Raw genomic sequence first — 16093 nt, forward strand, 5'->3', positions numbered from 1 at the left:
TTTAAAATCAACTTAATAAAATAATAACTAATTATATGTTATTAATTTATATAATTGAAAGGAGGTGGAGGGGTTGATGCAGGCTGAAGCCAGACCAAATTTTCTGGTAGGGCAAAGCAAGCTTTGGGGGTGTCTGTCTAATATTTTTAAGGTGGCAACGCCCTTTCCCACCGTGGCTACTGGCCTGGTTGATGACAAGAGCTGCCACATATGTAGCATACTCACAAATAACTTTAGGACTACATGCCTGGTTAGGTTAGATATGGTGAGGTGAATAATGTCACCTCCTCCTCCCTGATGTTTTAGAGACAAATTTCTATTAAAATATCTGTTCCATGCCAGAAAATGCTGGGCAGTGGGATGCATCTCCCATTATAATGGCATAGGTAGTGACAGGTAGAAAAAGAAAGTCGTACACTGAACTAGTATATTCTCTTTTGGAACATATTACAATATAATTCATTATTTTTCTATGCCAACTAAGAAAATGTATTCAAATTTTTTTAATTTTAAATATTAGAATTTTGACTGTGTTAATTTAACTCTTATTGGTTGGTGAGTTTGGTATGTTTAGATATTGAAATTAAATTCTTTAATATCTTTCAGGGTTTCTTTGAACACTGAAATTTAATATTTTAATCAATGTTATAGATTGCTATATCACTAAAATATAATAATTATAATATAAAAACATATATATATATATATATATATATATATTGAAAATTTTGAAAATTTTATCATATACTTTGGTTAATTATATTATATAAATTTGTTTCATTTTGAAGTGTATCCACCAAATTTGTCAAAAATTTTGAAAACATATTAGAATCAGTTGATGAATCTAGTTTGAATTCAGAAAGTCTAACCACTCAAGATAAAGTGGATTTTGGGACCAATTCCAACACTAATCCCCTTCATGAGTTTCAAAGACCATTGTCTGAAACATATGAATACATCAATAATAATAATAATATGTAATATTACTCTCATTCAGATTATAACAATAAGTTTATTTATACAATATACCTCTTTTTATAGTTATACAAGTAATAAAAAGATTTTCGACAAAAAATTGATTGACTCAACAGAGGACAATGAAAATATGCCTTCTGATTATGACAAGGCAAATACGTTGCAAATTATTGATAATAATGCTAGTAAAATGTAGTTATGCCTTCTTTTTAAATTAAAACAGTCAAATCATTATTCTTCTTTTTCTAGCAGTCAATCAGTTAGTATTTCAGACCAAGCAGAAACATTAAACACATCAAATAAACATGTGTTCCATGAAACAATATTGGATATGAAGTTTGATGTCTCTGCTAAAATTCAAAGGTGAGAACATATTTTGTTAATATTTAAATCATAGACTGTAATATATATAAATTTAAAATTGAATTCTTAATGTAAATAGCATGTCAGAAATCAATAATTGTTCTGAAAATAGTTTAAACCAAAGTATAGAATTTGTGAATGTTGATGAAGTATTAGAGGCTCAAGCTTATGAATATGATGCTGATAATAGGTAATGTTACAATAAAATATTAATGTTCACATAAATATTATTTTTATTTTTTGCTCTTTATATTAGTTGTCCAGAAAGTATTGATCAAGATGAACTATTGAATTTAACTAAATGTGAAAATGATCAAATTCTGTTGGATCATGAGAATAATAGTACAAGTATAATTAAAGAAGGCATACATTGTACAAAGTAGGAACAAATTAATTTTCCTTGTTGGACTGATAAATTGTTGCTACACTTTCAATAAAACTTATTGACTAATGAAAATTAAATATTTTTAGGCCTTTTGACTATTTGAATTCCTTGATACAAACAGATGCTGAAGAAACAACTCAATGTTCTAGAGACAGTGTACATAAAATGTAATACAATTTTTTACATTGTACATTAATTGATAATATAATAAGTATATTACTGGTTTTAGGGATTATGGAAAAATAATAGTCCAAGAAGGAAAATTATATGAATCAACTGAGCACGTAGATGATCAAGAGCATGTGAGTGAAACTAAAGAAGAAATTCTTAAACAGTTGATTAACAATGAGAACAATGAGTTAGAAATAGTAACAGATTTTACAAACAATGGTTTGTTGGAGGAAACTATACTTATATCTTCTGAAAATGCTAGTTTAATTAGTGAAGGAAAAAGGTAAGAATAATAAATTTATAATCATAGATAAAGCATTTTAAAATCTGACTACATCACTTCTTAATCATGAAAATGATGACAGATTGTTCAATAATAATGAAATTGATATTTCTACTGAGAAGTGAGCTTTACTTAAATATATGTTCTATAAAATGGATTCATTAGAATCAAATTTACATTCAAGAATTAGTTATTGAATATTTTTATTTATTTTTGTTATAAAGACGGATAAGATAATTATATTACCTTTGAATTTTAGGTGTAAATAAAAAAAAAAAAGTGAAATTCTTATTTATGTTTTTAGAATTGTTTTTTGTAGTAATTTTCTGTAATATAATTTGCTGTATTTACATTTTAAATTAATGACTTCAATAAAAAATATTAAAATAATGTTCTTGGTAATGATGGGACTTAGTTGAATTTAATACATATTTGATACTAGATCTTAATAAATGATTACAATTTATATTTTAATAATTATTAGACTATTAGTAATAGTTAAAATTTTTATTAGAAAAGTAATTTATATTCATCTAAAATAAATATCGAGATACCTCTTATGTATATATATCAAGATAGAATGAGACATAATTATGATAAAAATAGTGAACAAATCTTATATATTTATATGCAATGATACAGTCTGTATTTGAGTTTCTAGATATTATGTGTTTTATATTTATTTGTTTTTATTCTGTATTTCAGAAGTTTGTCATTAAATTCTTGTAATGTAAGTATAATTTTTTTTGCGTATTTTGTGAAGTGCAATTATTAATATGTTATGTTTTACAATTTAGGCAAGACAAATTCTTGAAAGTTCCAATGATGGTCCTGAAGACTTAGATGATTCCCTTTTGTTTAAGCCTTCAGACAGGGACTTAGTTAGGTATGGAATAGAATGCAAAGAGAATGAAAAATCAATTTCTCATAACAAATCTTATAAAGAAATTATGCCTCAATACAGATCTCCGTGTTTGAAGTTGAATGAAATATCTAAAAGTACCAATAATCTTATGGGGTAACTTAAATTTTTTTATTTTATTGTATTTTTAATATTTATTCCCTACTTACTAAATACTATCAACAATTTAGTAATATTAAATTATTAATATGCGATGAATACTGATAGGCAAAATTACTATTTTAAATATTAATAGCACCAATTTTACAGAGTGTTTGATATATACTATAAATGTAGCTATGCGTATAACTGCTATAGCACCGAATTGTGTCCAACATCATCCCCACCACGTTCAAAATTTCACAATCCATGACACTAATACGCATGCCCAGAAGTTCTGGGCATATGTATTTGTTTCGCGTACAGTTCTGGGCATGCACATTTGTGTCATGTACCCTGAAATGTTGAAGGTGGTGAGGATGATGTTGAACACACTTCGGTATACGCATAGCTCCATCCATTTAAAAGTTGGAGCTATTGCCTAAGATTGAAAATTCTGTTATCCATAAGTGCAAAAATTGGTGGGATGTAAAACAACTTAATTTAATAGATTTTACAATGAAAAGTGATTTATTTTTAGCGTTTATCCTACTTAACTTTTCTGGTAGGAAAATTAATCTAGTTTGTACTTTGAGGGGTCTTAAAATTCCTACTTCCCAGTACTTTTTAAAGCTTTGAGAAAAAAAAATAAGCAAAATCAGTGTTTAACTAAATTAATAAGTAATTCAAAAACTGTAAATGTTCAGCAAATATTTCCATGTGGAATATCTTATAATAATATTTTGAATTATTTATTGCCTTATAAATTTTTGATTTTTTTTTAGTTTTATATCAATTAGTGTTGTTAATAAACAATTAAATTTAAATTTAGATGAAATATAATCAAATTTTTATTTTATTTTTCTGCATCTAATAACTGTAGACTTTTGTTTTTTATCTATTAACTATTAAGAGCACATACTATTTTTAGTAAAGAAATTGTTGGAAATTCTCATTTTAATTTTTTTATAACATTTTTGTCTGGTTTTCATAAAGAAATGTGTAACTAAAAATTACAAAATTGAAACTTAAAATGTTAACTTTAGCTTCCTTATAATGGTCTTATGCAATGTATGAATTTAGAAGATTAAATTCATCCTCCTCCATCCCTTTTAGGTATTTACAAACACGAAATTGTATTTAATACTTTTACTATCATAACTCATAGGCTATTACTAACAAATGAAAAATGTAAAAAATGTATACCTGCATAGGAGCAAACAAAATAACAATAATTGTGGTATTTGTATTTTAATTTTGAATCAATTAGTATAGTAATATTAAAAATATAAATAGAAAAATATTCATATTACTAATTAATATTTTCTAATATTGAGTACCTAATAGCATCGGGATTTTTATTAATAAATTCAAACATTATTTTCTTCATATGAAAATTCTCATTTTAACTAGAATTATAAACAATATTAATGGGTTTTTAACCTTTTGGTGTCAGTTTCGATTCTGGTGTTCAATAATGAAAAAAAACGCAGTTTTAACCAGTTTCAATCCCTGCATTACATATATAATGACTTTTTCAAATGCAATGTTTATTTTACAATAATTATTTTAATCTACTGTGTTACTAATAGTAAATTAAATTACTTTAATTTCAATAATATCATATGATGTACTTAATAATATAGGCAATCCTAATGTATTCACTTGCCTATCCTTTTAATGTTATACATTATTTTAGGTTTATGACGTACACTCTTTTTATTGAGTTAAAACAATTATAGGTATATCTATTCCACGAATGGTATGTAAATTGAAAGTGACATCTGTGATAGAGACTTCTGCTTTACTTTGACTTACTATGTGACCTTAACCTTAGCATATCTAAAGCATTTGGAATTCTTGGATTCATTGTATCTACTAAATTCCAACTAGTATATACTACTCAGGTTCTTTTTTGCTCTATAGTTTCCCATATTCTTGAGTATGGCACCATATTTTGGGATCTTAATACTTTTACAACTCCCAGCACACTTGTCCTAATAACTAGTCACCAGTCCAACATATTATTTCTATAGATAGTCTTATAGATCAATGGTTCTCAACTTTTTTGAGGTCATGACTTCTAATTATGATATATCCGAGATTTTTAATGACCTTTTTGTAATGTTGGTATTAAAAAGTTATTACAAATATATGAATTATTATGATTATTATTGTATTAAAATAAAAATAAGTACAAAGATAAATTCATTATACTAAAGTTTAAAACTTAATAAAATAAGTAAAATTTTACAAATAGAGATTACTTTTAATTACATTAGTTAAAAAATAGAGGGAATTGAATACTTATAAAATTATAAGGTATCTAGGAAATGTTATAGGCTTTTATTATATTTTTATTTTAAAGCGAGTTATAATATTATAAAATTGTAAATTGTTTTTACATCTTAAAATACTCATAACTTATTTTAAAATTAAAATATAATAAAATTACTATGATATTGCTGAAATAATAATTTATATGCCACACACTTGTAAGATGGTAACAACAAATATTAGTGTAAAATCCCCTTTATTTTTCAATTATAAGTCTTATGCACATTGCAAATACTTGTTTAGGAATGGACAATGGGCATGAAATCCGTATTTCCTGAATCATCTGGATTTATGGATTTACTTTTAAAAGTAACTAAAGACTTAAAATTATTTTTAATGTATGGTAAAATGAATTATTTTATTTTAAAGAAATTTTAACAATACATTAATACTTAAGTTTTATGATATCACTGATACATAAAATGTTTTAGAAATTTGGTAAACCTACATCCAAAAACTATGTTATAGAATTAAAATATTTTTATTTGAATTAAGCCTGCAGCTATGGCCATTGGCAACAATGGGTTTAACTTTAAATTATTTACATGTTATATAAGTTAATTAAAATATTATTAGTATATAAAAATGAGTTATTGAACAGTAAACTCGGTTGAATAATCCGGATTTTACAAATCCTAATATGCTCACCAGTAATACTGATTTTATTATTGATTATTTTCTATTTTCTAATGGCGAGTCAAATTTTCTTTATATTCTTTTTTTGTGGGTTTTTGGTAGAATTTTGAATGGGCACCCGTAGGTTTCTGCCATGCCCGGTTGGGGTACGGGGCCGCCTCTCTCAGGACACCGTGAAATGCCCGAAGAGCGATTATACCCGTGACCTAGATTTGAATCGGCGACTGCGTGCGTCGCAACCGACGCCTTAGTCCGCTCGGCCACTCCACCCCCCCTTTATATTCTTTATATGTTATTTCTACCGGTATACATATAACCTTATTAGTTATTACTTTTTAAATCGTGTAGCAACTGTTATATTGGCCAATAATGTAAAATAAAATAAAACTATTTCTAAGACATGTGTTTATGTACCATATATATTTAATATTTATATTATACTTTGTCCAGCAAAGAGTTACATTTTATTTTAGCCCTGATTAAAAATGTTTTGGAACGCCTGAACTAGACTATTGTTGAAAATGATAGTTATATAATACTTTACAAATTAATAAATTGTTTTTGTATTTGTGAAATTCTAATTAACTAACTATTCATTTTTTCTAACTAAGTTCTAGTTATGCCAAAGATTATGAAGACAATGTTATTGATTTTTACGACTGTGATCTAAGCAGTATTGAGAACTCAGATGTTGAAGATAATCTACTGTCGTCTTTTGAAAAAGATACTTCAATAGATAATTGGTAATGGTTTTCTGTAGATATTTTCTTTAATACAATGTGCTTTGTTATATGTACTGTATCGTGCCTTGTGTCTATTGACTCATGAGTAAAAACTGACAAAAAAAAAGTGAAGCGCTCACAAGGTAAGATTCTGTATGACAAAACACAATCCACATGGCCCACAGTACCTCTATTGATAGTGTATGAATTGGGAGTTCTAGTTTAATCATATTTTAGATTTTAATATCATGTTAATAATCCTCTTAAGTTTCTGATAAGCTATGGAACGGTAAATAAAAGAAATTTAAAATACTAATTTATTAATTAATTGTATAATACATTTTAATTTTAAATGTATTGGTTTTACAATGGTATGCACTGTGGTTTCTGGTTGTAAATAGAATCTAGTTGGTACTTTTGTAGAATGAAGAGGCGAAATTTAAAAATTTCTAATAATTTTTAACAATAAGTAATACTGTACTTACTCATAATTTTGATTCACTGGAATTAAAATATATATATATATCCAACTTATATTAGTCACTTACATTCCATGATTACCTAAATTATTATTTTCCATACATAAGTAATAGTTCTTTTCAAAATAATTTAATATTTCATTGTTGAGATAAATTCGATGTCGTCAATGCATCAAAGCCGAGTTCCCAGTGTTTAAGTTTATGTTTTAATTTTAGTTGTTATTTTATTTTTGACTTAATAAAATTAATTAATTTTGTAGTAAAATGTATAATATTTGAATTGAATTGATTTACTTATTTATTTTATAATTAATTATTTTGTTATATGATTCAATTTTTAGCATTTTTTATGAAAACCAAAACAAGTTGAAAAATGTAACCAATTCTATCAGAAATGAACAAACAAGTGACAATAATTTAAAAATTCAAAATATAGGTTCTTCTGAGAGTTATAATAATTCAACTAGTGTTGTAGAGCCTCCAGTTTCATTAATTCATTCAACTAGTCATGATCATCAGAACAATAAGGTAATATTATATTTTATAATAAGTAAAATTTGTTGACAGTAATTAAAACCTTTTTGGCCACGTATTTAAAAAAAAATCTTGTGGGCCATTAGTAATAAAACTCAGTTTTTAAATGATTAAAAAATGTGTTTAAAAGTTAAATATATGCTATGATAAAATTGTGTTTGCAGACCTCAATTAAAGACAATGTGGGCTGCAGGTTAGAGATTCCTGGTGTTAAACATAATTAAATTGATTTTTTTTATAGATTGTGAGTACAAGTATGTCTATGAAACAAATTCAAATAAATCCTGACACTGATGATAAGTTGGAAAGTTTAAACCACTCAAGTGTGAAAATTAATACTTTTAATGAAATTCCTAGTTTCAATGACTCTAATAACGTTAATATACTTCAGTCTAATAATTTCTGTGTAGACCAAGCCAAATTAAAGAGTTAGTATGACCAACTATATTTAAAATAATACAGGGTGATTGATTTATCATAAAACACTCATTATTTCAAAAAGTATTGACTTTTTCAAAATATTTTTTTACATGGTTTCAAGTTGTTAAAAACCAACGTTTTTATTAAAAAATTATATTTTTAAATATTTTTTATCCTAATTTTTTTTTTATGTTTTTTACTTTTTTGAATGACAACATAGAGTTTTAATTTCATACTCCAAAGCAGAATATTTTCTAAAGTATTCTGATTCATAAAAATCGAATTTATGGCTAGTAGTTTTTGAGTAATAAGTATTTAAAGTTTAGATTGGCAGAGTGGAGTGCTACGGGGTTACCCCGCAAAATATTTGTCCAATACTTCGCTTGTCTAAACTTTAAATACTTATAACTCATAAACTACTAGCCCCAAATTCGATTTTTATGTATCAAAATACTTAGAAAAATATTCTGCTTTGGAATATGGAATTAAAACTCTATGTTGTCTTTCAAAAAAGTAAAATACTTAAAAAATATTTAAAAATATAATTTTTTATTAAAAACGTTAGTTTTTTAACAACTTGAAACCATGTAAAAAAATATTTTGAAAAAAGTCAATACTTTTTGAAATAATGAGTGTTTTATGATAAATCAATCACCTTGTATATTAATTACAAATCAAAAATGTATCATATGCAGGTAATTTTAATGAGGACCAGAATTTAGAAGATTCAATTAAAGATCATAAACAAAAAAATAAAAATGAATTGATTCTCGGGTATAATACACATCAGAATACTAAAATATCTCAAAAATCATGTACAGATAATGGTACTGAATGTTCAAAAATGTCAAGTATGAAAATAAATGGGAATTCCACAATATCCAAATTGAATAATGAGGAGGAGATTGCTAAAACAAATACTGTTCAATCTACTAGTTCTGATATAAGTCATGATAATTTAAATAGTGTGTATTTATATATTATCTTCTGATATAACTAGTAAGGTATAAATTTAAACTTCAATCATAAATTTAAATTGTTTAATTTTAGGTGAGATTGACAAAAAAAAATATATAGATGAAATTATTAAAAATGAACAATTATTTAATGAAATTGATGAGAAATTAGATGTAAATGAATCGATCATCTCACCTTATATAACTCAGTCTTTAGCAAAACCTACTAACTTTAAAAGTGCATTGTCAAAAAAAGCTGCTTCTAATATAAATATACATGATATGGGTGATAAAGGTAATATTGTTTTGTTTATTTCTGTAGTAAATGATTTACTGTGTTGTTATATATGTAATAATTTTTTTACATCAGCTTTGTCCACTTATTTGACTCAACAAACAATGACATTAGATGTCTTGGAGGTTTTACATAAGTCTTTAGATACATGTCCATCATCTGGTGTATCGTTGGAAGATCCAGAAGGGTTAGTTGTACCTCTCATGCCACATCAAAAACATGCAATTGCTTGGCTGATATGGAGAGAAAGTCAGGAGCCACATGGTGGAATTTTAGGTACATAGTATACATTAAATTTTTTGATGGTAACAAACTTATAATAAATTGGTTATATTATGTTATAGCGGATGACATGGGTTTAGGTAAAACGCTATCCATGATATCATTAATTTTAAAGTTGAAAGAAAAACCACCTAAAAATTCACTACCAGTAGTATCTATTGACAACAGAAGAATTGATGGTGAAATTTTATTAAATTAATACCTAATTAAACTTATATAAATTGAGTACTAACTTTAAAAAATTATATTTTTCAACTTATGAAAACATTATTCCAAATACATATATTTTCATAAAAAAATATTTGACTTATGTTTTTATAGTTATCATTGGTGGAACATTGGTTGTTTGTCCAGCATCCTTGATCAATCAATGGGAAACAGAGGTTAAAACTAAATTGAAACCTGGACTACTGAAAGTTGGCCAGTATTATGGAGTAAATAGAAATTTTTCAGCTTTAGAGCTGGCAGAAAATGATTTGGTAATTACATCCTACCATGTAGTTATGTGGGATTATAAAATACGACAGAATACAGTTAGTAAACATTTTATATAAATCATAAAGAATTGGTCATAGTTTAATTATTAAAAAAAATAATTTTAGAGTCCTTTATATAAAATAAAATGGAATCGCGTTATTTTGGATGAAGGCCATAATATTAGAAATCATAAGACACAGACTTCAGTTGCTGTATGTAATATTAAAAGTCTAAATCGATGGGCTATCACAGGAACTCCAATCCATAACAAAGAAGCTGACTTTTTTACTTTGTTGAAATTCATACGTTGCAAGCCGTTTGATGATTGGCCTGTAAGTATGATTATGTATTCCTATAGATTTTTTATTTCTAATTATTAATTTATTTTCATTATAATGGAAACTACTAATGTTGACACAATTTTAGTATAGACATCCATATTGTAATACATTATTAGTTATTATACTAGGTATTCACACAATAACAAAATTAAATAAATCAGTTAGTATTTATAAAAATACTTTTATTTTTCCAGCACATGTTGGGAAAGTTGAGTTATTTAAAATTATTTTGTTATACGTGGATTTGGAAATTATGGCTAAAATGGATATCAACAATATTAATTTTTTGAATTTTGAAGGTTTGGAAAAGGTGGGTTGGTAATAATGATGATGCAGGGAAACACAGGCTTTCTCTACTTGTAAAAACTTTAATGTTAAGACGGACAAAGACAGAGCTTACACAATTTACAACATTTAATTTACCCCCAAAGGAAATTATTACAATTGAAATTGAATTAACAACAGAAGAGAGAAATGCATACGAACAACTATTAACATTTTCGAGGTAATAAACATTTTAAATTTGATTGAGCAATAGTAAAATTATAAGTGACTGTTGCAATTTATTATTTCAGTAATTTTTTTGCAACATATTTATATGATAGAGCAGCAAAAGAAAAATTATTTGACCCAAGTACCCAAGTACAATGTAAAGTTCAATATTTTCAAGGTATTTTGTATGATAATTTTTTTTTTTTAATTTACTAATTTGTTTCTTTTAATTTCAGTGCTTCAAATGTTTATTATATGTATGATTGTGTCTATATATTTTATTGTGATGCTTTTTACAATTAATCATAATATGTGTTAATCCTAATATATATTTAAATATTAACAGTATTAAATAAAGGGATTATTTGTTTACAGAACAAAGTAAAGATAAAGAAATAGCATTAAAAGATCATCCTGAATTATTAAAGTTATTTAAAAAGTTCAAGAATATAGAGGAGATTCAAACATATCATATATTGGTATTACTTTTAAGACTACAACAGATGTGCTGTCACCCTATATTGATTAAAGGAGTATGTAGTTTTAATTTATTAAAATTTGAAAATATATTTACTAAATATCTGCCTTGCTCTTATTTCTTTTAGCCTATTACAGAAGAGAGTATTAAAAAAGAGGATATTATGGAGAGTATCCCGGAAGATTGCATAGATGTAACTTTTAATGATTCATATGATGAAAACACAGACATTGATACGTCTCCAAACAATATTGACTTGTCAGAGCTTATGAGTTGCCTTACATTGGAAGATGAACCTGTTAAGAAAAAATCTGTGGTTAACATTTTCAAAAAATCTTGGATATCTAGCAAGGTAGAATTTTGTCATTATCTTATGATATAATGCATAATATAAAAATATAAATAGCAGAAATTGCTGTAGGTACAGTTAAATTAATTAATTATTTTTATAGATTGAAAAAATTTGCAATTTAATTAATCAAAAAGTATTGATCAATGGTAACAAAGATAAAGCAATTATTGTTTCTCAATGGCCTAGTTTCCTCTATTTAATTTATAAACATCTAGTTCCTTACAACGCTAAAATAGAGATGTTTTCAGGGGCAATTCCAATCTCAAAAAGAAATAAAATAATCCATGAATTCAACAACCCTAACGGTGGACCACAAGTAATAAAATATTCAGTTTGTTTAAAATAATTTAAATGTGATTGTAAATGTTACCGATTTTTAATTTTTGGAAAATATATTTATGTTTAATAACGACCTAAATATATTATGCTATGACAATGATTATGCTACTCTATTTGGCTTTATAACTATCATTTGTTTTCTTGTTTTTTTTTACAGATTTTATTGCTTTCACTGAAAGCTGGTGGTGTCGGCCTAAATTTGATGTCTGCCAACCATATGTTTTTAATTGATGTTCATTGGAACCCACAGTTGGAGGCCCAAGCATGTGATAGAATTTACAGAGTCGGCCAAACCAAACCAGTGTATCTTTATAAATTCGTTTGTGCAAACACAATAGAAACCAGAATAATAAACATTCAGTGCAATAAATTAAAAATTGCGGAAAATCTATTTAAGGGCACATCATCAGTTTCATCAAAACTTACAATAGATGATCTGAAACAGATTTTTCAATTTCACTGAACAAATGTTTTTCTTATGAAATTATGCTACATTTTTATTGTTGTTAAATGTTATATCATTTAAGTATTAGATAAGTTTTTTAAATTTATTTTGGTGTTTATAAATTATATAATTTATTATACTATTATGTTTTAGTAACCAAGTTACTGTGTTATTAAAATTTTTATAAGCCATATTATATTTGTGTTTTAATTTTGAGAATGTTTAAAGAATGAATAGTAAGTTACATAACAAATTTTAATTTGTTTTTGTTAAAATAATAGTAATACAAATAATTTTTATTATAAATTTTGTTACACTGTTTGTCTGTTTCCTCCTATTGAATACAAATTATATCATTCATGTATAATATTACATTTGAATATCAGTAGCATACTCAAAAATGTTTAATTCAGATGGGGGTTGGAATGGTTTTTGAGAATAATTACTACTCACAATATTAGGTTGGAGAAATAATGGTGTTTTTTTTAGTTATAACTGTTGTGAAAGAAACAAAGTATATACAAAAAAAAAAATTGATTTGGGCCTTGGGGCCGTATCTAATAAACGTGTGTATTTATTTAAAAACTGATTTAAGGTATAAGTTACTAGGTTATAAATGTCTTTAGATGCTCATATTATTTTTATAACATTAAAATTTGTTTTAGAGATATTTCTAGAAAATAAAAAATAAATATTGAACATAAATAATATTAATCATTTATACTACACATACGTAAAGCCGGGCTGGGCGAGTAAGGCCCACTTTCTGGGCCTCACGCGGCTGGAACCCGACTGAAAACAGTTTACCTTTTTCATTATCCAATTGAACACAGATACAGACGATACAGTTATACAATAGAAATCCAAAATATAAGATGATTGAGACTTGAGAGTAGAAATACGTACAACATTGCCGTCCCACATAGCTAAATAATAATTTTAAAAAATTGAAATATTTACAGGAATTATTTTAAAATAATCATCAAAGTTAATTAGTGTATAAAAGTATAAAATTAAATTATTTTACAAATTTATATCTAGTATAGATTACCTAGTCTAAAAGTTAATTTATAGATGTATCTAATTTTTAATTTTTTTAATTATCACGTTTAAACTAATGTTTTTCAGAAATGATAAGACAAGTTGACTGCAACTAACACATTGTCACGGCTGACCTTTAGTAGAGAAAAGAAAAATACAAGATTCCTCATACATTTTCTACAAACTCATTGTACACGTAAATCGATTCTGATCGAGGACAGCCAGTCTAGTAACTTGGTATATTATAAATATTATAATATATAATTGCGATTAAAGTAATTTATTTTACTACTAGTCATTAGTATCCAATACTGTGATAGGTTGAATTAATTGTTAAAATATATGTTTTAGATGTCTTATAACTTTTTATTCTTGTAGATTTACTCTTAACTTTTTTTTAAATTTCCAGTAACAAATTATGATGACTGTGAGGAACCATGTATGATATATTACCTACATTTTCAAGTATTTTTGAATTCTAATGAAAACTAATAAAAATAAAAATTTTCTTTTGCTTATAAGACATTTAAATACCTCAAAGAGTGTCATAATAGTTTGACGATTTTGTGAATAGAAAATGTTATACAAACCTTAGATGATTATTTCATGTATCTACGGTTATTTTTTTAGTGTTGGGTTGGTTTGGTGGTCCGCAAACCACAGGGGCAGACTGGGGTAAGAAATCGGCCTGGGCGATCCTAGGTAGAGGCCTAAAAATTCCACGAATATCATTATACAGCATAAATTTCTTTATGACAATGTCCAATCACCACTACTAATCACTACACAGTTGTACACATGGGGCCAATATATCTGTGAGGGCCCGCAATCATACCAGCCCGGTCCACCCCTGGCAAACCATACCAACAAAATTTAGAAATATTATTTTTTTTTTTTTTGAGACGTGACACAAATATTTTGTAACACAAATACATTTCTTTATAATTGAAATTTGGGTATAAATTGTTGATAAATTTAAAACTTTTACTTAAACTTGAACAATAATATACATTATTATATATATATATATATATGTGATATGTCAGCTGTAAGGTGTTTCATTGTATTTTATATAATCATAATCTAAATTGCAAGATGTGTAAAAAGTTAATTTTTCTTCGTGAGTAGAAATGAGGTCTAAAATTAATCGTGGTACGTAGTGTCAAAAAGGTTAGGAACTACTGCCCTACTGGTATAGTTGGTATCGGACTACTATCGGTATTCTCGGAGTGGAAAAACCGAAGTATAGAAAATAAAAACCGTATACAGCAGTGCCATCTGGCAGCGACAAGATACGGTGGTTTTCTAGGCATCGAAAATTCAATAGATGCTGTTGCAGTATAGACTATAGTTATACAAATTATAACTTAATAACTTAGGTATAACTTATAAGTTATAACCAAATGTAGTTATCAACAAATTTATGATTTTGAAACTTCTGAGAATTACATTCTCATTCCTATCAGAAATGATACTGAAGTTGTATCCTTACTTCCTTAGTCTCTAAGGGTTAGTCAAAGCATTATTTCAAATACTTATCGACTATCGTGCACAATGCACATACTACATAGAAAAAAAAGCGGGTAAGTCGTGGATGTCGCTCTGCTGTACAGTAGGTTACTGTAATGGATGGGATTAGATTTGAATGCAATGATAGGTATCATTGTATAGTGTATACGAAAAACGATTCTGAACGGAAATGATTTGTCAGTCTAGGGTATATTCTATTTTGAAACAAATATTTTATTTTTCAATGAAGACGCATTTTGCATAAGGCATGGTTAATCAGTTTTTCCAAAAACAATGCATGTAGTTATCATAATTCATAATACCTTATATTATCATAGATATACATAGGTATGGACATACCTGGTTTGAGGATAAATCGTTACCATTACGCGATTTCATAAAAATTTAAAACTCAAACGCTCAAAACATTTTTCCTATAATGACGCTTCAAATTTTCTCTATAGCTATTTGAAGAAAAACTTATGGAAAAATTAGTGTTAAATTTTATAACCTTAGATATAAATACAAACAATTTTATGAATTTTGAACTACAAAATAATTTGCAAATATTCATGGTTTTGACGAATTTTTGTCAATATTTGAAATTCAAATGCAATAAAAATTTAATTTGAATTTCCGGTGGACATTTTTTTTGTGATAAAGATTGACAAATTTGTAAGAAATCTTGTATTAAATTTTCAAATCTTGATCTAAAAAGAACATTTTTATGAATTTCTAGCTTAAAACAATTTGCGAATTTTTGTGATTTTTACGTATATTG

General features: G+C 26.4%; 1 protein-coding gene across 20 annotated transcripts in view; it reads left to right on the forward strand.

The window, feature by feature from the left end:
• LOC107163269 (uncharacterized) overlaps positions 1-13068 on the forward strand; it is a 30095-nt gene extending 17027 nt beyond the window's left edge. For 10 of the 20 annotated variants that reach the window (XM_089220264.1, XM_089220263.1, XM_089220262.1 and 7 more), the window contains 24 exons: positions 789-977; positions 1042-1167; positions 1225-1338; positions 1418-1528; positions 1595-1717; positions 1810-1890; positions 1953-2177; positions 2883-2907; positions 2975-3195; positions 6762-6893; positions 7693-7879; positions 8127-8313; positions 9001-9270; positions 9356-9556; positions 9632-9832; positions 9901-10017; positions 10160-10371; positions 10441-10647; positions 10956-11161; positions 11232-11326; positions 11524-11681; positions 11754-11978; positions 12079-12294; positions 12475-13068. In XM_089220264.1, coding sequence (XP_089076390.1) covers positions 789-977; positions 1042-1167; positions 1225-1338; positions 1418-1528; positions 1595-1717; positions 1810-1890; positions 1953-2177; positions 2883-2907; positions 2975-3195; positions 6762-6893; positions 7693-7879; positions 8127-8313; positions 9001-9270; positions 9356-9556; positions 9632-9832; positions 9901-10017; positions 10160-10371; positions 10441-10647; positions 10956-11161; positions 11232-11326; positions 11524-11681; positions 11754-11978; positions 12079-12294; positions 12475-12780 — 4135 coding nt within the window. In that variant the 3' untranslated portion in view covers positions 12781-13068. Of the gene's footprint in view, positions 1-788; positions 978-1041; positions 1168-1224; positions 1339-1417; positions 1529-1594; positions 1718-1809; positions 1891-1952; positions 2178-2882; positions 2908-2974; positions 3196-6761; positions 6894-7692; positions 7880-8126; positions 8314-9000; positions 9271-9355; positions 9557-9631; positions 9833-9900; positions 10018-10159; positions 10372-10440; positions 10648-10850; positions 11162-11231; positions 11327-11523; positions 11682-11753; positions 11979-12078; positions 12295-12474 lie in introns of those variants that run through there. The other 10 variants (XM_089220266.1, XM_089220268.1, XM_089220277.1 and 7 more) reach the window with 8 other exon arrangements.
• The last annotated feature ends 3025 nt before the right edge of the window (positions 13069-16093 follow it).

This window comes from Diuraphis noxia, unplaced genomic scaffold (assembly GCF_037042655.1).
Source record: "Diuraphis noxia isolate RWA-SAM2 unplaced genomic scaffold, SU_Dnox_SAM2 contig0002, whole genome shotgun sequence".
Classification (NCBI taxonomy): Eukaryota; Metazoa; Arthropoda; class Insecta; order Hemiptera; family Aphididae; genus Diuraphis; species Diuraphis noxia.